This window comes from Dendrobium catenatum, unplaced genomic scaffold (genome assembly GCF_001605985.2).
Source record: "Dendrobium catenatum unplaced genomic scaffold, ASM160598v2 original_scaffold_218076, whole genome shotgun sequence".
Lineage (NCBI taxonomy): Eukaryota > Viridiplantae > Streptophyta > Magnoliopsida > Asparagales > Orchidaceae > Dendrobium > Dendrobium catenatum.
Window position 1 is genome coordinate 768,143 of NW_021536486.1, and position 26,976 is coordinate 795,118.

Below are 26,976 nucleotides of genomic sequence, written 5' to 3' on the forward strand. Positions count from 1 at the left end.
AAAAATTTTGCTTCCTACCACAACTTGACAAAATATTAAAAAACCTGTCCCAAACGAAACCTAAGTAGCGATAGAAACTTGGCTGAAAATCCAGTTTCATCGATCTCTAGCAGTAAAAAAAAGTGCAAGAGAGCTAAGCAAACAAGGCAAGTTCAAAAACTTCCTAATATCATGGCTATCACCAACCTCAAAAATAAGTTACTAAGGTTCCCAAAGCTTGGCACTGAAACAATTAAAGGCAGCAGATTAATATGTTCAGAACCATTATTAAGCTAAATACTTTCTTCCAAACATTCTATTATGACCACAACGACGATCACCTAGAAATCACAAAGCAAATGCCTCCCAATTTTCTTTAGCATCCACTATATCTTCAACTCTAGACTTTTCATTGTTGAAGAACAGCCCCTTCAGATTATATGGTCCAATCGAGGTCTGTGGACCGTTCCACAACATATCTGCTATTTTCTCTGCAAGCTTCTCGGTTACATGGAAAGAATCCCACCACACAAAATCTTCCGTTGAGTTGCACACCTCGTAATCACTTACCTCTTTGTTTCCTCCACAGCTATACACACCTCCATATGGCCCAGACCCACAACATGCATTGATTCCATCTTTAAACCCTTTATTAAACAAAAAATGCAAAGCATCAGATTAAGGATTGGTTTGGGACGGCTTCTTATTGCTTTCTAAAGTAATTTTCTAGTTCAAAAATTTATAGTTCAAATGATATTTGTACTAAAAGGTTATTTTAAAAAACAGTAAAAAAGTCCTCGCAAAATGAAGAAATTATTATGTGCGGAGTCCGGTTATATCCTGACTCCGATAAAAACATGACATGTGTTCTTATACATAGTGTGTATAACTGTACATAATATATACAAATTACAAAATTATATACATAATATATACAAACTTATGTACACAATTGTACATACTTTGTACAGTACAAGGACACATATTATGTATTTATTGGAGTCCTGAAGTATCTCTAAATCTAGATTCCACACGTAATAATTTATCCCCCAAAATGAAGCAAAATTGCTATATAAGTAAAAATGAACCTCTTTTTACATGATTACATCGAGATTTTAGCATGCTTTTTTAGGCGTTTCATATTAAATTCACTAAGGAATTCAATCCTTAGTTGGATTTCTATCCAAATTCAATCATTACACACAGAGAGAGAGAGAGAGAGAGAGAGAGAGAGAGAGAGAGAGAGAGAGAATGGGTTAGGATTGAAATATACCTGATTTGGCTGGATTATGAATAACTTCATGCAGCCAACTGTAGAACCCTGAGCTGAAGGCATATTTAAATTCTGTGAGGATGTGGCCAAAGCTTAGGAGCACACCATACAAGGCATTGTTATGTGCCAATGCAAGGTCAGAAACATCATCAAAGCAACTGCCATCTGCTTTTGGATTTGCCGCTCTTAGAGCAGGTAAACATCCCAAGGGACTTAAACTCAGGAAACCAAATTTCCTAGCGCCTTTCTCATATAATCCCTCCAAGAAGAAGAAGAAAAAAAAAAGTTATTATCAATAATACAACTGGTTTTTGAGGTTTTATACATTTTATACTCACTTGTATTGATTCCGACAAATTTCCAATAACCATTCCAACAATGTCCTCAGAAGTAAAAACCTCCTGCCTTTGTGGGCTACCTAAATAGCTCAAGTAATCGTTGCTTCCAATGCTTATAAAGTAAACAGCAGTTGCAATCAGTTCTCTTGCATCTGCTTCACCCAGCTCTGCTGATAGCGAGCTTATAACTGTATTGAATTGCTCTAGCTGTGTTGGGAAATCAATCACCTGAGAATAATCAGAAAACCAGAACTGATTTTACTATATACTTGTAGTGGTGAAAATCCATAGACTTGGGGAAAAAAAAAGAGATTTTTTTTGGTCTAAACAGGGGAAGAATGAAATTGAAGAGAATGAAGAAGACGATCAGATCTCACAATTCCTCGATATGTTTCCGGCAAAACGCCAGCGCCTCCTGATGCAAAGTTAACTCCTTTTATAAACTTCGCAGATGGTTGCTTGAATGGTGGAATTATAGGGAGTTTGGCGTATTCCGCTTTGCAGAGGAAAAAAAAAAAAAAAGTGAAGTAAAATTTAACAATACGTATATGAATGACCCCAAAATTTAAGTAAAACATTGATGTTTTTAGTTACCGATGAAATCTACAACTATGCGGCCGTCGGAAAAGCGGCCGGTAGGTTTGTTGAAAAAACTGCTGTGCCCATATGGAGGTAAGTTTGCTCTGGCGATGGTATCGATGTAGTTGTTGTTGCCGACGTCGACGGTGGAGTCGCCGAAGATGAAGAAGGCGGGTGTATTTTCCTCCGGTGAGCTTGCGAGTGATTTGATGATTATCAAGAGAGTAAGGAGGAGGATTTGGAAGACGGTGGAGAGTGGAAGAATCTGAATTGGTGAATTCATTTTTAGGATATGCTTGTGAGTTTGTTCCCTTATTGGTCTTCTTGCAGGAAGAAGGCAATTTGAAGGGTTTTTATTAAAAAAAAAAAACAAAATAATAAATTAGTTTAACATTAATTTTTTGATCCAGAGTCTCCTAATGAGTGAGCAACTAAGAAGCTCTTCTTCTTCTTCTTCTTTTTCTTTGATTTTGATCAAATTTTTGTTTTCTTAGGTTGAAATGAAAGTTATTTTTTATGTTTTCAAATCATTTCATAAAAATTTTATTTGGATGATTACTTAAATTTTTTTTTATTTCATCTTTAGTTTAAAATGGAGCAGTTAAAATATATTATTACATGAAAGAGAAACTATAACAACACAAATAACATCAACATTAAGATTTTATCCCACCATATGAGATCAAAGGCTGCAAATGAATCAAGCATTTGACAAGTTACTTGTGGCTCAGCTTGATAAGAGCTCGTTCATGTTCATTTGATAAGATAAACTAATGAGCTTGAACACTTTTGATAAATACTCGATAGCTAAATAAATGAGTTGAACAACTTGACATTTAGTTCATTTATGTTCATGAATAGTGCCGTTTAATGCTCATGAACAAGCTTGTTAAGAAGCTCAATTAGAGCTCGATTAGAACTATATTAGAGTTCTAAAAAAATATATATTGTTAAATTTAATAATTTAATAATTTATTTTTACTAATCCTATTTAAAATCATTTAATGATGTATTTTTACTTCCCACATCTACCTAAAATCGCAAATAACCTACTCTCTAAACAAATATAAGATGAATCATAGATCATTTGTTCTTAAACGAGCTCATTTAGTAGCTCAATAATACTCATTAGATATGTTCGCGAATGAGCTTGCTTTATAATTTAAAAAATTCGCTAGTTATGTTCACGGATAAGTTCGATGTAATTGTTTGTTAGAAGGCTCGATAAAACTCATTTGTAAAATAAATGTACATCTAGAAGTACAACTAGTTCGTAGCTCAATAAGGCTTGTTTGTTTAAAGCTTGATAAGTATGAAATAGGTTGAATATGAACCAAACATGAAAACCTATCAATTTAAACGAATCAAGCTTGAACACAAACAAAAAAGTTCGAATCAAACTCAAATCGAACTTGAACAAATTGATAATAAACAAACTCAAATACGAACACACACATACTCAACTCGGTTCGATTCTTTTCCATCCCTAGATATTTCCAAGACACCTAAGTGATAGTAAAAAAAAATATTTTTAACACATGCAACAATATTTTCTGTTTGCGAAATGCTCTCGTTGATCAAAGAAGTCATAGCCGGCCGCTACAGAGTCAAACAAAAAAAGCCTCGTCTATAATCAAAATTTGATCATGAGAGTTGATTGAGCAATAATTAATAAGAAAATCTTAATAAAATTTATATAATAATCAGAATGTTAAAATAAATGATATTAATGATGTATGCACAACTAAGGAGATAATCATATTATAATTACATAATTTTGCAGAATTATCAAAGAGGTTAACAAACATTATTTTTTTTAGGGTAAACTCATTTAGGTTAATGAATTGACTAATGATTAATATTTTTTAAACACAAAACCTATACTGACCTCTTCATCATCAACCAAAGTAAAAATTTTATTTGGGACAATTTTTTTATTGTCTTGTAAAAATATTGTAAAAAAAACAACTTTTTAGTATAATTTTTTAAAATAAAAAAAATAGTGATCAAATAAAAATTAATGATAAAAAAAATAAACAATAAGAAAAATTATCTCAAATAAATTAAAGCCCTACTCCCTCAACCATTTTATTTATAAGCTTTGAAAACGTCAATAAGGTGGCACCATATCATGTATTTTAATAAAATTTTTAATAATTAAAAAGTTAAAAACTATTTTTAAGATTAGCAAATTTATACTAAATAAATAATTAATTAAAAAATAAGATTTATTTAAAAAAATAAATGCTAAAGTACTGAAATTTTTTATTCATATTTATTCCCTCCAATTTGTTCCGTCTAATACGCTGACGGTAATCCTCCAATTAAATCCTCTCCATGAACCAATGTTGCAATTTGCGGGGCAGGATGCAGACGGGACAAGCCGGCGTTAAATGAATTGTTTTTAATGACTAATGAGGCTCTCGGCGGATGAATCGAGGCATTCGGCTGCGACCGGTGAAGGAATGCGGGCGGCAGTGAGAGCCCTACAAATGTGAAGGTGTCGCTTTTTGTGGTGGACTTATTTGGAGGAAGGGGGAATAATGGTTGAGGATATGCTGGATTAATTTTAATATTATGATAAGATTTATCATTTATTTAAGATAAATAATATTTTCTTTGGATTGTTTAGCTTATCTATTACATTATTAAATAATTAAATAATTTATTATGATATTTCGGATACATATTTTCCGAAATAGAAAAGAAATTTTGAGTTATAATTACCTTTGACTAAATTTTAGTTTGAATTAGTTTTAAAAATTATTATACTTATTTTAATTTGGCATTATAAGTTTTATTGATTATTCATATATTATATTTTTATTATATGCTGAAATTGTGATTTCAGAGAGAGATTTTTTAAGTTTCTAGTTTTATTGCTTAAGATCCTGATAAAAAATAAAATGAATATAGTAGGCATTAATACTCATGCATGCCTTCTACTAAACTGATTTCCTAAAACGGGCAAACGACATCACTAACGTCATAGGTACTTTGGCTTGTCAACTTAAGTCCTTTTAGAACATTCACTTAGCTGCTCTAACTTTGGGTTGCTTAACACTTGCATAGGGCGATAAACTGACCCCCGATATAAGTTGTACATATTTGTATCGATGCATAACCGACCACCTTACATCAGAACAATGAAAAACTTCCAGTACTCATGACATATACTGATTAAACAAACAAAATTTGATGTCTTTAGTTTAAAAATTAACCCCAATTTTTTACATGAAAATTACAAAAAAGATAAAAAACTACATGGCCTAACTCAATAAAAATGATTAATTAATATAGATTTGTTGTAAGCCTCCTCTTTCTTCTCATTGGAAGAATACAAGATTATAAAACTATGTATAATTAGAACTTTAAATTTCTATGAATTCAAGAGAATAATTGAAGACCTGCAATATTGGGATGGTTGTTAGTTTTGCAAGAGGATTTGGAATGATGATTGTCGAGTGGTAATGATCGGTGATGAGAGTATTAGGGATGGGAATCAAATGATATGATTGAATGATTGGCGAATGAATTATGGTAGTTGGCGATTGGTTGTCTGATGAAGTCGAGATAGTCAAATGATGAAGTTAAGCACCAATGTGGCTGGTGTAATCATCAGCATCAAATGTTTGAATAGAACTGCTAGAGTTTTTTGGTTGTCTTCGATTCTCTCACCATTTCATGTTTGATGTCAATTGAAAAAGTTGTGTGCAATGTGGCGATAACTTTCGACTTCAAATCTAAGCCAAAACTATAATAATTCCAAATTTAATCTAGGCCAACATTGGCCCAATTGTGATCTTAGGCTTAGGCCCATTCATTGGGCTGGGCCGTATGCCGAATGAATAATTTTGTGAATAGTACACTATAAGCTTCACAATGTGTCATAAGCGCCCTATATTTTTTAGAAATAATTAAATTAAAAGGTACAAAGCAAATTTTATTCAAGAATGGTAAATCACAAAATAAAATACAATGAAATGAACAGGGGCGGCATTAGCTCTCCTGGTCAAAATTTTATATATAAACCAATATAATAATTTAAATAAAATAATTAAATTAATACAATTATTTAATATTTAAAAATATATATAAATAAATAAATAAAATAAGACAATCAAATTATAACAGGAAAAACATAAGCAGACAATAAATGTGAAAAGTTTTTAAATCTTTTATTTTAATAAAGTTGATAACTTCATTGAGAGTAAAGATTTAAGTTGGGCATTTTTTAGTTGATGATAGGGCAAAGTTTGTAAAAATGAATCAATCAAACAGCTTTCACACCTAAACTTATTTAATTTATATATTAATATGTATATTATCTTTGTATATGATGTTTATTCTTCTTTATCGCTACACTAGTACTTAGTTTATAAGCCATGGTCACTTTGCACACGCTAGATATTTATATGTGAGACAAAAGAAAAAGCAGTTTTATCTATTTGTTTGAATCAACTTTTTAATAAAACTAAGTATTAATTTAAATTTTATACTAAAAAAAAGTTCTGGCTTCAAGAAGCAATAAAAAAGCTGTCCCTAAATAGCCGGAAGCCTTAGTTTTGGAATGACTTTCTTCTTAATGCTTCTAAAACAGCTTTGTAGGTAACAAAAATTAAATTTTGATGTAATAAAGCTGATTCAAGAAAGTGGTAAGGAAAGCCATCCCAAATGACAGTCTTTAGTTGCTCTATTTGATAGGTTGCTAATTAGTTTTATTTCTATCTCATCTTCCTGAATTAATTTACTATTAATTATTAGGTAAACCCAATTGTAGGGGTTGTCAATATTTGCCGACACGAAAACCGCGACCCGGACCCGACCCGAAAAATCGGGCTGAACCCCGACCCGTTTGAAAAACGGGTCGGGTTCGGGTTGCACAGATTCGACCCGTTTGACAAAACGGGTCGGTGTTCGGGTTGCCCGGCGGGTTGCCGGGTCCAACCGCCAACCGTTTTAGTTAAAAAATTTTCGAAATCCCGCCCTGCCCGCTGCCCCGCCCCCTGCCCGTTGCCCCGCTGCCCGCTGCCAATGCGCCGTCTGCCCGCCCCGCTGCCAGCCCCGCTGCCGCGCCGCTGCCCCGCTGCACCGCGCCGGCTGCCCGCCCGCTCCCGCTCGCTGCTGCTCCCCGCTGCCCCCGCAGCGTGCCGCGCGCTGCCGCAAGCGCTGCCCAGCGAGCTGCCCGCGCGCTGCCGGCAAGCGCTGCCGCGCGCTGCCTGCGGTTCGCCTGCTGCAGCGAGCTGCCGCGCGCTGCCTTGCCGTCGCCTGCTGCGCGAGCTGCCGCGCGGTTCCGGGTCGTGGTCGGGTTCACCGGCTAAACCCGTCGTTGTCGGGATCCGGTTCGGATTTTCCGACCCGTTTCCTCTAACCGGGTCGGTTAGGGTGCGACCCGTTTTTCCACCCGGGTCAGTTCGGGTTCGCCCAACCCGAACCGTTACCCGAAATTTGACCTCCACCCACCCTACCCAATTGTCTCTCATTAGTCTTATCCATCCAAATTAGAGCAAACCAATTTTTATTTGTTGATGAATGATAGAAACCTCCACGCAGGGTTTATGTATTTCGAGAACTCTTCTCGATTCTATATGTATTTTGGAGGCAAATGATATGATATGAAGCCTCCACGCAGGGTTTTATGAATTCAAAGCATCACTCATCAATTTTTATTTGGTCCAATAAGGATAATCGATCTATCTAATTTTTACTAAATAAAAATTTTAGAGTCACATTGAACTTATGAGCATGCGAACACCTATCGTAAAGTCTTGATCTATCCACATGAGAATAATTACCCTTTTTTTGGAACTTTTATTAGCGGTGTAAAGGACGTAGAGGAACGTCCGGTCGGAGGCAAATCCGCAAAAAACTCGGTAATTGCTCCGTATTATTGGCTAGGTATTAATTTTATAATACGAGGAATACGCGCTCTGTGAAGATCAATACCGATTATTACCGAGGCTATAACAGAGCAATACCAAAGTTTGTTATCCGAGTTTTTTTTATAGAAAAACTCGGTACAACTTTTGTATAACTCGGTATTTGTCGGTATTGAGTCTTCTCGTGATGGTATTCCTCGTTATTGTTTGGTATTGCTCGGTATTTCTTATTTTTTGGCGCGATTTGGCCTCCGATCGGACGTTCCTCTACGTCCGGTCGGAGGGCGTAATAATTGTTCCTTTTTTTGGAGGAAGATTGGAGTCCCTTCATAAGATATATATATTTTTATTTTTTTTATTTTTTTAAGTCCCTTCATAAGATATATAAATTCTAGACTTCCTCACAATTAGACTTTCAAAATGAATAAATAATTAAAATAAGTTATTAAATTAATAATTAATTAATATATATTATTAAATTAAAATAAGTTATTTATTAATTTAACACCTTATTTTAATTATTTAAGTTAATAACTTATTTAATTTAATTATTAATTTAATAACTTATTTAAAATAAATTAAAAGTAAATATTTTAATTAATAATTAAAATAATTTATTTAACTATCAATTAATCAAACTTAGTTGATTAAATTTATAATTAATTACAATAAGCTATAAAATTATGCAATAAGCTATAAAATAATGAATTTATTTTTCAGAAATTATTAAAATACGCCGGAAACAAATCCGTCGAAAGTATACTTGACTATTAGTTGGAAATATTTCATCATAGTATGTCAGAAATCCGCCGGAAAATAGTCCATTGCAAATCCGTTGAAAAATTTGCATGCAATTGGAATTTTTCTGTAGTGTCTATTGAAATGTAAAATTATGATTGATAAAAAAAATTATTTGGTTCATGATTTCAGGGAGAGCTTTAGGTTATTTTAAGGAATGGTTTCTCCTAAAAATATGATTTTTCATCCAAAATATTTTGACATAGATAATATTGATGAGCAAGTAATTTGGCACTATAAAATTTATCTAATTAATCATATTTTTTTTCTCTCTCAAAGTTCTTTAGTATTTTGATTAAAATCTTTTTAATTTGACTTTAATATCATATAATTCATTTTCGCCAAACTTATAGTTGAGATAGTGCAATTCGATAAGACTAACCTATCAATATTATAATACATTAAATTTGAGTTCAAATGGCTAAAACAAAGTCTTATAAACATTTTTGGAAACTTATTAAGGCTGTTTTAGTGGTTTAAACGTCCTCCAAAATTTATAGGCTTATTATCAAAATGAGCACATTGATAAAATGGGACGGATTTCTAACTATTAGATAGAGAGTTTAGATTTATGATGTAATTAACTCTAACACCCCTACAAAAATTTAAGACCTTTGTATACAATTAGAGATTTATAAATAATTTTTTATGTATGTCTATCATCACTAGCTAGCCATTCATCACTTGGCATTAACTAACACTGACGCTCACCACTACGAGCCCAAAGTCAAACAATATTGTGAAATAACACCAATACCCCGATGAGTTTCCGTTAGCTTTGTTGTTCTTCTTGCTGTTGCTCGGTTTTTGTTGGTTTTATTGTTGGATTGGCAGGTTTTTGTGGCTATGGGCAATGATGTGGTCGGGGCTCGCGTCCTGGTCAGCTTTGCTGGTGGCAACCGTTGGTGAGTGATTCAGGTTGGCTTTTTGGGTTTTGCTCTTCACTGACTGGACGGCCTGTGCGGGTTGACGGGATGCTGGGTGCCTTGGCTGTTCGCTGAGCCGTCTTCTTAGCTTGTATTTTTTGTCAGTTTGTTTTCTGTGGTTTTTTCTTTTTTCTTACATTTGAAATGGTTGTATCCTTGAATTTGAGATTATGAATAGAATTATTTTATTGTTAAAAAAAAAAACACCAATACCCACATCATTGGTCCATGCTTAATTATCCACATGCCATGCATTTGCATCAACATCTATCATCATCTGTTTATTATCAAATGATGCCGATGATCACCACTATCATCCATCGTCCACCGGAACTTATTATTGATTGATGCTCACAAATTGTCATTGTTTGTAGTAAACTAGTATAAAAAATCATCATCCCTTTTTCCTTGAGGACTGCCATCAACCAATGATGTAGTTTATCATTTTTTACCTTCTACTTGCTGGGTCTCCACCTTCCAATATACTCCACCTCCATCATAGGAAACTACATATTTAATAAAGAATTTATGTCATGATAAACTACAATGCAATTTATTATTATAAAATTTATATATCTCTATCATATTGTAATAAAGAATTTATGTCATGATAATTATATATATTTTACGTTTGTTATTAACTTTTATTTTTCTTATTCAGGATTAGAGATCTAACAATGACAAAACTAAGAAAGACAGAAATAGGCCTAAAAAGACATGTCTAGAAAGTATAAGAAATGACTTTTATTTATTCAATTTAAATAAGCATTTAACTCTTAATAAGACATAGAAAGAGAAAATGATTCATATAATCATCTCAAATAGTCACAAAAATATATGATGTTATTGTGATATATCTCTATCACATTATTTTATATAAAGTGGACAAGCACATAGAACACAGAAACAAACGGTGGGCTAACATTTAACCTTCCTTTTGTTTTAATTCACCTATTTTCTTATAAAGTAACAACAAAATAATTATAAAAATAAAGCCTGCCTGTCACCTGAATAGATAGACGGGTACTTAATGATCTGCACACTGCATGTCGGGCCCAACCCAACAAACAACAATGCTTTATTATCCCTCAATAAATCCATAAATAAATAGCTTTCAAATCATTAATACACTAAACCAAAAAAAAAATAAAAAAAATTATATTATCCTAAGTATATTATTTTGAAGAAAAAATTATTCTGTGTGGAGTCCAGACGGAAAGAACAGTTGGGACTGTGAGTATACACATAATGCATATAAAAATTTGATACATACTATGTACAAATATGTACACTCATATATCCGAACGATTCTTCCCATTCGAATTCCGCACATAATAATTTCTCCTTTACGCAAATCAAAATCAGGCGTGAGCACATGCATTCCAGCGATGTTACACTGAGGCGATCAATATAATATTAATATCTTGAAGGAGTAGAGAGCTTGCGACAAACAAATATTTGCATAAATTCTATTTCCTTTACAATCTGGATTTTTTGTCAAGTTATAAACAAATTGTGTAATTTGGGGCCACATTTTCGGGTCAAGGTCAGCACAAAGCACAATACAGTATACTCCTGCTGTCGTCCACTGCCTTTATCGGTTGACTCAGTACGCATCGAAAAAATGTGGGTCAATTTGTCCACATGCGGACCCACAGAGCTTAATACTGTTGCCTTTTGCAAAATACTGTTTGTTAATATAGTTTAATGAAGTATATGGAACTTTTACGGAGAGTGCCCACAAACAACTTGCATGGTAGGGTTTGATATTTTGGAGGATTTATATACATATTTTAGAATTTTTGGGTATTTATTTATATAATTTTTTATATGCGGCCTCCGAAACCAAGCTTTTCCTCTTTTCCCTTTCTCTTTCTCTCTCCTCAAATCAGATATTTTGTTTAAAAATGATTTTCTCTCTCCTCAAAACGAGCTGATTTTCTTATATCATTACACTGATCGGCCCGACCGATCGCAAGATCATCCCGGGACGATCAGACCAAAATCGATCGTCCTGGACGGTTCCCAGAACTATTCTCAGGCCGATATTTTGAACAGTACAGATCGTCCTGGACGATCTCAATATCGTCCCGGACGATCCTGGGAGGAAAATCCAAGTCAGAGAGGAACAGTAAGGGAACGAGGTCTCACATCAACATGGACGTCTTCTCGAGGCTGTGAACCAAATAAAATACATATGATATAAATTTGTTATGTCATTAAGTTTGCACATTGATTGGAGCAAAAAAAATTAAAAAATTGTGCTCCAAAACTTAGGAATTTATTGAAATCAGCTATAGACAGGGGTAGATCTAGCTCTTTTTTTTTCAGGGTGGGCAAAAAAATTTTTTTTTTTTTGTGGTGGATGGGCAAATACGCTTACGATTAATAAAATTAGGGCAATTTTTTTTTTAAGAGGGGGGAAAATGCCCAAAATATTCAAAAATACAATATCTAAATTTTTTTAAAAAAATTTAGGGTGGGCATTTGCCCGCCCTCAATCCTTTGGGGGATCCGCCCGTGGCGATAGAGGTTCAGTTGGGCTCCGAAAGTGTCAAAATTGAGTTCAAAATGTCAAAAAATGATTTCGGAGATCTAAAAAATATTCAAATCGGGCAATCTTGGCTAAAAAATTAGTACTGGATGCAATTTAGCGACCAAATTGGCTGGCTGGCCACCAATGAAAGAAGAGAAATATGATATTTCACTTGCCTCGAAACTCCTCCTTGACTACCGCTCGGCCACTGACTGACGTCGGACTTCCGCTCGGCTACTGAATGACGTCGGACTTCTACTCGCTATCGACTGATGTCAGACTTCAGCTCAACTCTCCAAACTATTATAATTTCACCGTTCCCAAATTAAAAAAAAAAAGGGTCAAGTGTTGTAACTTAATTAAAATTAGTAGAATCATTTCGACTGGGTATGACACTATAGTTTTTACTATTTTCAAAATTTTTTACATAAAAATTTTGGTATTTTATCTTCTTTATTTGTGTGTTGAACATTCGTGCAACGCTAAGATAAAAAATTCACTCACTCTACCTCCGCGAATATTCTAGCCATCAACAATCCTCATTTTCTATCCATGCTTGTAATTCTAATGCAATAGCAATATCAACAAACTTCATATATCAACCTTGATGGTGTTACCAACCATTTGAATTGCCAACAATGGTTAATATGACATAAAGTAATATAATCTATACTGTTACAAGTAGATACATTACTATTGGGGGAATAGATGAGGAAATTATTAGCTATACTATCATACAATACAACTTAGCTCACAACTAATGCATGAGAGAACATTATTAGCCTTTGCCCAGCATCATCATCTTTTTCTGACCATCCAAAAGGAATCCTATAAGAAAGCCCCATAAAAAACTTCAATGGTGACAAATATAATGTAGTTTTTTTCTAATGAAATTTTTTATCGTTATAATTGGGCTAGGTATTATGGTGTCCACATATAAGATTTTCACATAAAAAAATTGTCCATTTCTTTGCTTATTTAGTTGATTTTGTATACAAGAAAAAAAAATAGCTAATAAGAAAAAGTTCACTCATCACTTTTTAATCCAAAAATTTTCCTAATAACCTTGAAGCAAAACTATTGCAATGATTTTTTAACATAGCTATATAATGTCCACATTTATTTTCTTACTTTAAGTAAATGTGTTGCTTTTTAATTCTTAAGGATTGTTGCACTTGAAATTTCATGTACTCGATTTGCAATTTTTGATGGTATGCACATACAAGATTAAATTATATCTTAAATACTAGCTAATTGTAAAAACATAGACCCTATTTATGAATGTATTTCTATGTTAGAAGATATCCTTGGGTGCAACTCTTTTTGTTAGGACTTTACTTATTATTGTGATTATAAAAACTTTATTCAATGAAATATGACTTTCATATAAAGTATACATCCCATTACATTTAAATCAACTTAAAATGGATTAATTAAGTAAATTTTGTCTTCAAATGCTATATAAGGGGTCAAATGGACTCAAAACATATAATTTTATATTCAAAAAGATCATATCATCATGATGATTCTAACGAAATCAAAATCGTTAGAATTAGAGTGCAATAAAGGGACATCAAACATCATTTATATTGAACACAACTAATCCTCCCATTCCTTCCCCTCTTATAAAATGTGAGGACTTCACATGAAGGGGTCTACTATCTCCATAATTTCCACTTGTTTGGTGGTCCATCTAATTAGCTCGCAAAAACTCTTATTATAAGCATTCACATTGTGTCATCTCATTGTTATAACCTTTGCTCGTTATGTTATCATCTTATTAGAATTGAATTTTTTTAGAGTTTTTATAACCTCTATAGACTTTTTATTCATTAGAGATTGTTTGTGTCCGATTGCTCTAGATTAGTTACATACGTTTTTTGTGTTCGATTGCTCTTGATTGGTTACATATTACAATATGAAAATGATAGCCAATTCTTAAATGAAAAGAGATGTTATTAGGATTAAGGAATCTACCACATTAAGTGTTCAAAAATAAATCCTTCATATATGTATAATATAAGGCATATGATATATACAATTGACTTTTAAATATTCTATAAGGAAATAAACTATAATACATTGATAGATTTAAAAAAAAACATACTCTCTCTATAATAATAATAATAATATGTTCATTTTCTCATAATACAAACTTTTATAGTTAATTTCATCAAGAGAGTTATGCCGTAAGAAAACACTTGATTAAAGTTATGAACGATATTTTAGAAGATCAAAGAAGGATATGATATTATAATATTAAGTGGGATAAGATCAAATTAAAAAAGTTCAAAATGGAATTCGAATGATGTTAAACTAAGGCCAAATGATCATGCAAAAGTCAATATGCAAAAAAAAAAAAAAATATTGGTCTTTAAATTTGAGATAAATTTTTAACTTTATATTTAATTAAATTAAATTATTAACAAATAGAAATTTCCATTTCACATCAATGATTACTTTATATTGGAGAGTGCTCGAGCTATATTTATGACATCACAACGAAAAATGATAGCCTAAAAAATTAATCTATGTAAGCATAGCACTATAATATAACCCTCCATCTAACTCTAAAGCAAATACAAGAATTTATAATGTAACTTAAAACTTTAACTTTAAAGAAGCTAAAAGTGTTCGACCTTTAATATTATAACCTTACTTGAAAGAGACATCCAACAATACCTACCTCCTTATCTTGATATATTCATGTCTTCAAGTTCTTGCACTTAATATAACTCACAACTTTACCAATAAAGAAAATGCATTCCAACTCATGTGGTTTATGACATATATGGGTTAACGTAAATTTTACTTTCATTATCGAGCATAATGAAAAAGAAGGGGATGTAGTGACTTGGATGTGCCAATATTAATAATTATAATGAATAATTTGGGTTGAGTTAATAATTAATGAGAAGTTGATGGGTCGTTGTGTGTTGAAAGTATATCATGATAACTATAAATACTTCTAATATATGAGGTAATTAAGCCTTCCCTCTATCATTCTCTGTTCTCATTATGATTTTCTAAAGTTGCATGTATTCTCCAATTGCCTTATTATGAGATATATTCAATCTTATAAATAAAGAGTAATTATATTTGAATTTCCCTCTAAACATTTGTCATGACATGGGCAATTCGAAGGTTCATGAATTGAGGATTAGCTTCTCATTTGAATTGATATATTCAGCTAACTGACACAATTCTATCCAGCAGGCCAATACTCTCACCACATGCCCGATCATCTCTTTCTCTTCTCTTAACTTACCTCCTTATATCTACCGAGCCATTTATTATCATAAATATACATATTATTAAATTTTAAAAATATTTTAAAATATTAAATATATTTTTATTTTCATATCATAATTCATAAAATAAATAAAATAAACTAAAAAAAAAACAAAAGAGAAAAATAAAAAAGAAATCCCAAAACGGTTAGAGATTTGACGTGATGCAATGTCCTATTATTGTTTATTGCTGTTGTTGGTATAATGGTATCCAATTCTGGATGGAATCAATCAAATCCCACAGCAAGACAAAAAATTGAATATCTGTTTTTGATTGTGACAATATGACCCTCAGATCATACAAATTCTATCAAACTCATATGGTCACATCCTGATTCCTGAGGGCTCTCTCTCTCTCTCTCCTCCAAAATAATGAAGTTGTTGAACTGTGAACATTACTAAAGAGGAATATTTTGGCCGCACCTTTGGCCTTATATAAATAACTTATTTTGCAGTTAGACAGTCATGATTCCAGCGAGTCATCATTAATGCTAAAATTCTGAACAAATCGTGCTATGCATGTCAGGAATATAATTACAAAGTCATAGCAATTTAATACGAGGGACCACCTAAGATAAACTAATCAGCTCTTTATTGGAAGAAATTATTAGATGAGCGCATGAGTTGAAGAGAGCCGTTCGATTTTCTCTCTGTCTATAATGAAAGTATAATCAAAGCATAGTAAATGTATTAGCTGTGCTTTGACTGTACTTTCACTATAGACAAGAGAAAATCAGACAGTTTTCTTCGTCCGGTGTCCGCACCTAATTATTTGTCACTTATTGGGGGATTATCCTAATCTATGAGTCAGTTGCATGATTAATGAAGAAAAAACTATATGATTAGAGAACTTATTTTTTAGTTATCTGCATCTTATTAATTAATACTTCAAACAATACTGATTTGTTTGGCTGTTCTAACAAACGGCTATATACCCCCACCGACACAATTATGGCATTTAGTTCTTTTTCTTCTTTCTTTAGGTGCTTTAAACAAAGCTTTAAGATAGCAAGATGCCAATTTCTTGTGATGAAGGCACGAAGGGATTATGGTCTAACCATGCTTTGTTGTTTTTTTATTGCAAGAGAAGACAAAAAGGTTATCTCAAAAGAGAGATTATTCTGTGTGGATGCCGAACGAAGTACACTGTCAGGAGGTCAATCAGAATACGCCACGCCAGTAGTCCCGAGCTAAGTACCGAGCTGCGGTACCGTGCAGTAACGAGCCAGGTATCGAGTAGGGGGTGATGTGGCGTATTCTGATTAGTCTCTGGACGGCGTTCGGCGTCCGTACAGGAGATAAAAAACTAATTAACCAGCTATTTGGGATAATTTTTTTTATTTTTTTACTTCTATTTTATGTGAAATAGTATATATTTAATTTCTTAAATATAAACTGTTTTTCATTTTATTTTTATTGAATGTTATATAAATTGATTTATGGGGTTCTAAGGTGATTTTTTCTTATATTTTAAATTTGTTTAATTTGGGTGAGTTACAAATTTACTTAAAATAGTTATTTCATGATATTCAAATTCTATGTTTGATTTATTAAAAAAAAACATCAAAAAATTAAAACTCATCAGGTTTTATTTAAATATTTAATAATTTGCATCGTGCATCTTTAACTCTTTATATAAATATTTGTCTATTTATGTAAATTTTTTACTATCTGTAACTTTTTTTTAATGTTTTTCCATTCACAGTCGACGAAATAGATTTGACTTAGAATAATTAAGTTATAAATGAGCTGTGCAATTTGACGTATTTGGGCATCTGGACTTCTAATTCACCTCGAAAAGACTTGTTTAGTGCCAAATAGTTGATGTTGATACTGATTTTTTTCTGTACTTTTTTTTTTTTTTTTGAAAATTGCATTTTAAACTTTTGCTGATGGAAGAATTTAAGGACTACGGAAAATTCTTAAAATAAAAGTTATTATTTAAAATATTAAATGGATTTTTTTACATCAGCATTAGAACATCAACTAGGACAAGATAAATGCGCAATCTGTCATTTAAATAATTCTCGGAAATTTAGAAAGATCAAATCATGGGTTATTTTTATTTTTTCATCCTATATTTATTAAATTAAAGAATAAGTTATGGTTTTAACATTTAAATAATTTTATTTTAGGTTTTTTATTTATCAAAAATTTTTATTTAATTATTATGGACATAAAGTCTTAAGAAAATCATCTGATTTCTCTATGTTTTAAAATTTTCTTTTCTTTTTTTAATATATGAAATAATTTATATTTTATTATGTGTTAGATTATTATGATAGTACATAAAGAGATTATCATCATATTAAGTTGAAAGAGCTCTATTGAGTTGGAGCATGAAGAAATTTAGTATAAATCGTTATATGACTGTAGTCAGATGACAGTAATTAGATAATGATAATTGGATGACGTTAGTCAGATAATAATAGTTGATTAATTGTGATCGTGCTATAATAATTAGACGACTATAATAAAATAATTGTGGCCAAATGATAATAGTTGAGTGAGAATAATCAAATCACAATAATAATAAGTAAAACTTCTTACGGGCTCCAAGGTCCTATTTCATGTACTTTTTATGTTAAGAATGAGAGCTTATTTATATATTTTTTTTAGTGATATTTAGTTTAACTTAAATCCATAAACAATCCATAAATTATATGTTAGTCATTTAAGTGCCTCAATGATATTAAATTTGTGCAATATTATGTTCGTTGGATTCCTCTTACTCAAGTTGAGTATAAGCACACAAGATTTATAAATTATCTGGTTCCTCAAATAGAGTTGTAAAGTTTGGGTTCATTTTGAAATTGGATCATATTTGTTTTAGTGTTATTGGGCTCATCTCTTCGAAACATTTGTTTCCACCATAAGTTTGCTTAAACCAGAATTTAGATGGTCATGAATTTGTTATATAATTTATTTATTTATTTATAGGAATGAACATATTTATGTAAGGACATGCATATTATGTAATATGTATGAGAGTTGAATATGCTTCATATTGAGAAGCTACTTATGTTTGGCTCGACAAATAAATGAGAATAGTATATAAGCAAAAATTTAACTCATTTTCTTAAAAACCTAAGCCAAGCAATGCTTGAGCTAGCACGCTAAGACTTTACTCATGTACACCATTAAATAGGTCGGTACATTTCTTTTAACGATGTAATTATCAACGTTAAGTATAATTTTTGATCTAAAGTTGTTTGTGGAATGACAATAATATTTTAACATAGTGAATCAATCCAGTAAACCAAAGAAATAGAGAGAGAGAGAGAGAGAGAGAGAGAGAGAGAGAGAGAGAGAGAGAGAGAGAGGATGTGTCTTGATGAATCTCATAAGGAATTAATCTATATAGAATCCAGTTGAGCTCCTCTGAATTAGAGAGGAACAACTTGAATTGAGCTACATAAAGGCAAGTTAGAAAGAGAGATTATGAGCAATTCTAGATAGATTTTTCGGGAGATTCTATATTATTTTTTTAAAATTAATGTAGATATTTTATTTTATCAAATGAAGAAGGATAGAACCAAGCAAAACAAGAATAAATTAGCATTACACGACCAAAGTTAGAAATGAAGAGAAAAGCAGTTAGTGATGAAGATGAAGAAGCCAGACGGGCTCAGTAATTAGCAAAAGTTCCTTGCCACTACCCATACGCCAGGCTCGGACCATCCAGAGGAGGAAACAAGCAACAATCCACAAAGAAGATAAACAAGCTAAAGTACTACCAATAGTTGCCAACAAGTCACGACTGTTCAGGTGGTGAACAAAAAGCTGCACATCATTGCCCACAAAAGAACGATACAGCTGCAAAGCCCAACATTACATTCAAATCAAACGAAAGCCAACCACATCCACAAAAGACAGTCATCAGAGTGTCACGCACCGACCAACAACGCAACAGAAGGCCCCCAATGATAGTAGAACAATCACAATTAATTCCTTTTGGGTTTACGCCGCCATCGTTTCCCACATCCATGGGAGAATGTCTTCTCAACAATGTGATTCACATTTAAATTAAAGAAAGCATTAAACTCCTTCTCGGCCCCCACTAGCTCATTTCCCACACCCTCACCAATTGGGATATTCTATATTAGATTTTATATATATAGTTGTCTCAATTTAGGTTAACTTGTTGGGTAAGGGTTTAACCCAAATCAAATCTTGTTGACCCGAATATAACAAAATTAATTATTATATGCGTCAAAATAATAATAAGATATTTTGATATAAATTTTTATGAAATATGGATAAAGATAAATCATTAACTCTAGATAATCTTGATAATAAAGGCGTAAAAGTAGCTTGCATAATGTATGTTTGCTTCCCCAATTCAAGGCCTTTGTCTCATTGTAATTTATGAGACGGGAGTACAAATCACATGGAGCTCAGGAAAGGTTGTCAACTCTTTTTTGGCTTCTTTGTTGATTTCGATAACTTCCTTGCTATCAGAAAGCTAAAGTTTGGCTTATCAATTCAATTCAAAAGGCTATGCCAAAACAAGCGAAAAATTAAAAAAACTCAGATAATCCTTGAAAATTTCAACCTGGAAGATCTAAAATTCGCTTTATTTTCTTTAAAATGTATGTAATATATGAGAAAAATACAAAAAATTTCCCAAAATAACCTTACGTTAGCTAGCTAAGTACGCACTTGAGTGGGTTTAATGCCATGATTTGACAAGCTTCTCTTGATTTTTTTTTACAAACAAAAGGATAATTTATTCCAAATAAAAAGGAAAGATAGAAGCAATTCCAAGACGGACAACGCAACACATACAGGTTAAAAAAGTCATGTCAAAACAACAGACATAAACGAAGACATTAGGATAAAAAGCTAGTCAGGCTCATTTAATGGTGAACTTTCTGCAACCACCCAAACCGTAGGCAGGGGCCATCCAGAGGAGGAACAAACATCATGCCACACAGATGAATACCTCCAGTGGTTGCCAACAAGCAGAATGGAGAGCATAAAACTACCTCATTATTGTCTAGGCCATAAAACCCCCCAGCACCACAATCCACAGTCCACACCAACAAAAGCTAACCGAAATGCCAAACAACCAAAAAAGGAAACCAATACCCAACATCAACCACGAATAGTAGCACCCAACTTGAAGAACAAACCCAAAGCATTTTTATTTGGATTTTCTTCTACGACGCCTGCCAGCATTAAGGGAGACAACATTATCAACAACAAGACCATCCTGCAAACTATATAATTTATGAAATTCATTAGGTGTATATCCAAAATATCCTCCACCTCTCCCCCACTATTAGAGGATGCATTCATCCAATCAAAATGATCAAAAGAGTCTATCAACTTGCTAGCCACATGAGCTTTCAACGCATCATTTGATAAGCTTCTCTTGATTGAAAACCAGCACATCTCTCGGCAAAATAGAAAAATTTATATATGTCAAAATTAGTAAACTTGTTCGAGATGAGTGTAATACTAACAATTTATGTATTGCGTCTAGCTCAAAGTAGATATAGAAGATATAAGACTCATTCTAATTAAAATTTGAAACAAAATATTCTGATTAATTTTATTATATATGTGAGTATGATTCATATCGATGAATATACCAATAAATGTATATATTATATATGAGGTTGAATAAGCTTTTATGCATCACATGCACACAAATAAAAACGGATTGAGATGTACCTGCATGAGTGGACATCTATAGTTGAGTAAATAGTATTTGTTATCTTTTGAAGCATTGTGAGTCATTTAGCCCATTAGGTTTTGATAGATCGCTTTCATGAAAGAATTGAAGTTGATGCATGAAAACAAATTTGTTCTAACGTACAAAGAGTTTGTTCATATGATAAAGTTCGTGGAATATAAATAAAAATGAGACAAAATAATTGATTGTCGTGCCCAATTCCAATCTTGTCAATCATATTGTCACAACTTCATATTTATTACTCTGTATGATTTCGTGGTCCTACTTCTTTTATGAAAAAAAAGGAAAAAAAGAACTCATTTTGTGTAAAAAACAATCAATGTGCCAGAAGAGTGAAGGACTATAGTACTCTTATATACATTTGCCAACTACACACAATAAGAGAAAAAAATCAATCAAAATGGCCGCCCTTTCTAATGATATCACCTCCGGGGATTAATTGCATAGGGCTTGACTTAAAATGCTATTTTTCAAAGAAGTGATGAGATCTCCATCATATATTAGATCTGGTCTTTTGTTTTCCTTTTTATTGGATTGGGAGATTTTGGGCTCTGCACTATGATGAGAAAGGCCTTCACCTTGCCATTACTTCTATGGATGGCAACCATGGAATTTTGCGGAATAGTCTTATGCTTAGGTGCTGGAGCTTTGTGATGACACTCATGTTTTCTCTTCCTTCTGTTATCATCCTGTCGCAACCAGAGGCTTCTAACTTCATATTCATGCTGCCGCCCGTCTGTTAACTTGATGTTATGATGTTCTTTGGATGTTGGCCTTGTTTTTTGAGTCCTTTTTGAGCACATATACTCTTTTCATGTTTCTCTAGTGATCGGAGTTCTTGTGTTTTGTCTTGTCTTCTTTCTGTTTTCCTTTGTTCCATCTTTCTTACATTTTTTATTTTTTTTCTTCTTTCATAAGTTCTCTCTTTTTATTTCGTTTGTTATTCAATAGATGGGCTTCTGCCAAATTTGAAAAAAAAAAAATTGGCTTTTCCCCCAAATTTTAAAAAAAAAAAAAAAAAAAAAAAAAGATCTCCACCATTTTAGCAAGCACTTTATTGACAATTGATTTGCATATTATTTCTATATGACTGATATTTGAACACTTGCAACATTGCATGCAATGTTTTGTTGTTAACGATATCAGTTATTGACAATATAATCGATCCAATCGCTACACTATCTTTTATTGTTGTAGGTGTTCACCAACTCTCTCTTCTCAATTGAATATATCTATCATTTTCTCCATTATAGAGAAGTTTCTGGACAATATCGGTTCGCTCTCATTGATAAATATTTTGCTCTTAGTTGTAGCTGCATTAACACAATATATATATATTTTTATACTTAGCTCAAGATAAATTGTTATACTAATGATTTTAATAAAATATTAACATTGATTAACAATAATCAATCACTCATAATGCAAATAATTAGTACGAATTGGATGTGTTATTATCTTAATATTTGTGTATTTAATTTTTATTACATAGGTTCTAAGCAATTTTATTTTCGCTAAATATTAAAAAAATAATAACTTAAAAAAAAAACTCTCACGTAACAGAACTTTTATTTGGTCCGGTGTAAGGATGCAGAGGAACATTCGGTTGTAGGCAAAATTCCGCCTATACCGAGGTGTACCGAGTTTTTCCAAAAAAACTCGGAACACCTCGATATAGGCGGAATTTTGCCTATAACCAAATGTTCCTCTGTATTCGATCGGAGGACGTAATAATTGTTCCACGTAACATGACCTTTAATGTTTTAAGTAGATTCCGAGCCCATGGAAAAAAAGACAAACCACCTGTGACATGGCGCCTTATTAACTAATCATCTACTAATGGGCCCTCCCTTTGCATCCATTGGGAAAAAAAAAAGCAGAAAATAGTGAAATACTGATAATTTTTCGGTCATTAATAAGAATTTAAAAAGAAAAAGTTATTTATTAATTAGTTATTTGTACTATATGATAAGATCAAAGTCATTATTTATTCTAAAAATAAAATAATATTTTTTTAATAAAAAATCTTTATTTAATCATTAATTTTGCATTTCTCGAATTAAAAATACATCATATAAACTCCTGATATAATTTGGTTTAAATTGAATGGTCCCAACTCTTACTCTCATCTCCTGGACCTACTTACTCTCCCATTATTAAAACCCGTTGCTTCGGTACCTCCTTCGTCCACCACCTCTCCTCTTTCACCCTCCCAATCTCTCTCCGGCTCCGCCGCTCGATTCCAGTGGCACTGGCAATGGCGAAGAACGGGAAACTAAACAAGCTGACGCGCATGATAAAGAGATGGAATTCCTCCAATAGAATCCACCGTACAGGCGACAGCGATTCAGGGCGGTCGGAAGAGTACGAAACGTGGCATGCCGCGTCGTTCCGCGGAAACGAAGTCCCCGCCGGGTTCCATGAGGTATATGTCGGTAAGTCTCGCCGGCGGTACGTCGTAAGCTCAGATCTCGTTGACCACCAGCTTTTCAAGAACCTTGTCAATCGCTCCGGCGGCGGCGGTGGCGGCGCTACAGTCGTCGACTGCGAGGTTGTGCTCTTCGAACACTTACTGTGGATGCTCGAGAACGCCGAACCGCAGCCCGAGTCGCTTGATGAGCTGGTTGACTTCTACGCCTGTTGATGGTCTCGCCGGGGGGTAACCGTCCCGGCGGAGGACTGGACCGCGGTGGAGCTATTGCGCATTTTCTTGTTTTTTTTTTTGGGGGGGGCGTTATTTGTGTAGAATTTACAGCTTGAGATTGTAGTCCAAGCCAAGGGGGGAGGGGGTAAATAAGTAAATGTTTGATGATGATTAACCATTTATAATCACTGATGACGTCATTGGGCCTCCATTAACCCTTTGGGGTTCTACGAAGTTGCTCTGAACAATGGTGTTGTAATTGTAATTTTGAATTTCTGGAATAATGGCATCCTATTGCCATGTACATTTTCATTGAGAAATATATTTCCTTATTCCATATTAATTTCTTAATTTGCATTTGTATTTATATTGAGAATAATATTTTATATTACATTAATTTCATGACAAAATGAATGATATTTAAATTTTTCTCATCCATATAAAAGAATGTTGTTATGATTTGTTCATTTTTGTCAGTTAGTTAATTAAGAGCTAAATTAACAACAATCCTCATGTTCGGAATGGTGGTTAGGCCTAATTAAGCTCTGCTTCACCTACAATTAGCTTGTCTCAATAGGGAATATTACCAACTTAACAACCTTTTAGTTTGACTTTGAATATATTATCTTTCATATATTGCTCCTTAATTATGTTGCTAATAATAGTAAAGGGTAAATTGTATGCTTGATTTCCGGTGAGGATAGGTTTCGTTTGTGACGGTTATTTTAATGTTTCTTTAACCAGCTTTTTAGTACAAAATCTCTAATTTTTATAATAAAAAGCTGCTTCAAGAAGCTAATTTTTTTAACGCAAAAGTTTTACCAACTTCATTTCACCTAAGTCCTTTGGCTAGTTTACAAATGGTTAATGAAAAAAAACTGTTTAGGATAATCTAACATAACTAAAATGAACTTAAAAATTATTAAATTTATTTTAACATAAATATAATATACTTTTTAATATATAATATTTTAATATAAATTTATACACTTTAAAAATTTGATTAAATTTATATTAGAATAGTCTTAATTTTGTTTGATTATTTTAAGTAGATTAATTAATCTTTTTAATCAACCATATACTTAAAAAATTATTTTTCTAAATTTAATTCAGGCTTCAACTAAACAGATCTCTCCATCTGTTAAATTTAAGTCAACATCCTTTCTCACTTCTAAATCACTATTAGGATACACGAGTGATTTTTTGCCGCTCTGCTAGGGCTTTTGACCTAGTCGCCTCCGTCTCCGTCTCTCTCAGCCCTTTTCTTATGGCGAATAAATGGTTAGACCCTGGTTTTCTTGAGGGTAAGTGTTCCAAATCTTTCAAAGAGGTGTTGTCTGGTTCTGATGTCTCTAAGGTTTTTCCGAATTTTTGTGTGTTTACGATTCGGGGTATGCCGACTTTATGGATTTCGGAGGATGAATTTCAACATCTTGCGAAACTTTTTAAGTTTGCTTTAGTGAGGAAATTTCCGCTTAAGCGGCCAGCTTTGGATTCGATACGTAGGTTTTTTTTTAACCTAAAATTATCGGGTGAGTTCTCTGTTAATCTTTTGGATCAGTCGAATGTCTTGATCAAGCTTTCGAATGACCTCGACTATGGGAGGGTTTTTGCGCATCGATCCTATTTCGTTTTTGGTTGTTTCATGAAAATGATAAAGTGGTCGCCTCTCCTTGACCTTCCAGAGGAGTCGCCGATTGTCCCTGTCTGGATTTCATTTCCGAGGCTTCGTCCTCACCTATTCTCTCCTCGAATTCTTTTTGGTTTGGGTTCCCTTTTTGGCCGCCCGATTCACACCGATAATGCCACGGCTGTTGGTTCACGTCCTTCAGTCTCTCGTATTCTTGTAGAAATTGACATTTCCAAAACTTTCCCTGATTCTGTTTGGCTGGGTCCGGATAAACTTGGGCATATTCAGAGAGTTATTTTTGAAGGAATTTCGAATTTCTGTCAGCATTGTAAAGCTGTGGGTCATAAGAAGTCGGAATGTATTAAGTTATTCCCTCATTTGCGGCCGGCTGTGGATTCGACTCCCCCGCCGATGGCTTATGTATCTGATCCCATAGTGAACTCTGTTCCTCTAGCTTAATCGACGCCTCTTGTCCTCCGATCTGTGATGACGTCGTCCTTGTCGCTCGGTGTCCTGTGTGTGTTTCTCCGGATGGTCAGGTGGCGTCTGTTTTTGCTATTAATTATAGTAATGCTGATCTTGTAGTTAGGGGTGCTGATGATAGTTTGGGGGTTAACAATGTCACTTTCGACTCTGGTTTAGCCTGTGGTGTTTTTGTTTTTGGGGCAAATTTTGATTTGCCTATTAGTTCTCATGATCATGTTGGTGTGGAGAACGAGTTCATTTCTGCGACTGTTAATTCGGTGGTCGATTTTAATTTGGTTATTGCTGATGTCCCCTCCGGTCGTGTCCCTGCTTCTGTGGATATGGGGGGAGGGGATCCTGTATCTGTTGTAATGAAAAGTGGTATTCCTTGTGGTTTAAACTCTGTTGGTTCTCCTTTACCTGATGTTGAGGTGGTGTCTTGTGAGGCTTTTGTTGGTGGTGATGTTGTTAGGAGTGATGTTAATTCAGGTGATGGGTTGGTTATTCCTAACTCTTTTGTGGATGTGCCTGTAAAATTAATCGAACCCAATGCTATGGTTTATCATGTGGGTGATAATTCTGGGATGGATGTGCGGTTGCATCTTGATTGGCTTCACTGTTCGTTGGAAGCTGAGTCTGATTCCTCCTCAGAGCATTGTGGAGGTTCTGATCCTCGACATGATTTTAAAATGGTTAGTGACCGACCAATTTTTGCCGGCTCTAGTGGCAGGTCCTTGTGGGAGTGGCAGACGGGTTCGTTAGTTTGTTTGGCCCCTTGTTTTTCTCTGTGGATGGCTTTTTTAAGCTGATTCGATCAAGTTTTTTGTTGGTCGTGGATGTGCTAGGCTATGATGTGGCTGGGGCTCGCTTCTTTGTTGTCATGGCTCATGGCAACCTTTGGTGTTGATCTTTTGGTGCCTTGGCTGGTCGGTTGGATT

At 33.5% G+C, this 26,976-nt stretch overlaps 2 protein-coding genes across 2 annotated transcripts; one reads left to right on the forward strand and one right to left on the reverse strand.

Moving 5' to 3' along the window:
• Positions 1-134: 134 nt before the first annotated feature.
• Positions 135-2,506, reverse strand: LOC110107193 (GDSL esterase/lipase 5). The gene is made up of 5 exons (XM_020837380.2): positions 2,185-2,506; positions 1,968-2,086; positions 1,591-1,818; positions 1,253-1,511; positions 135-626 (listed from the first exon to the last, which is right to left on the reverse strand). Exons 1-5 carry the CDS (start codon positions 2,450-2,452, stop codon positions 328-330), a joined length of 1,173 nt encoding a protein of 390 aa, XP_020693039.1. The 5' UTR covers positions 2,453-2,506; the 3' UTR covers positions 135-327.
• A 20,919-nt stretch (positions 2,507-23,425) lies between these two features.
• On the forward strand, positions 23,426-24,286 carry LOC110107214 (auxin-responsive protein SAUR76-like). Its single transcript, XM_020837406.2, has one exon. It carries the CDS (start codon positions 23,557-23,559, stop codon positions 23,941-23,943), a length of 387 nt encoding a protein of 128 aa, XP_020693065.1. The 5' UTR covers positions 23,426-23,556; the 3' UTR covers positions 23,944-24,286.
• The last annotated feature ends 2,690 nt before the right edge of the window (positions 24,287-26,976 follow it).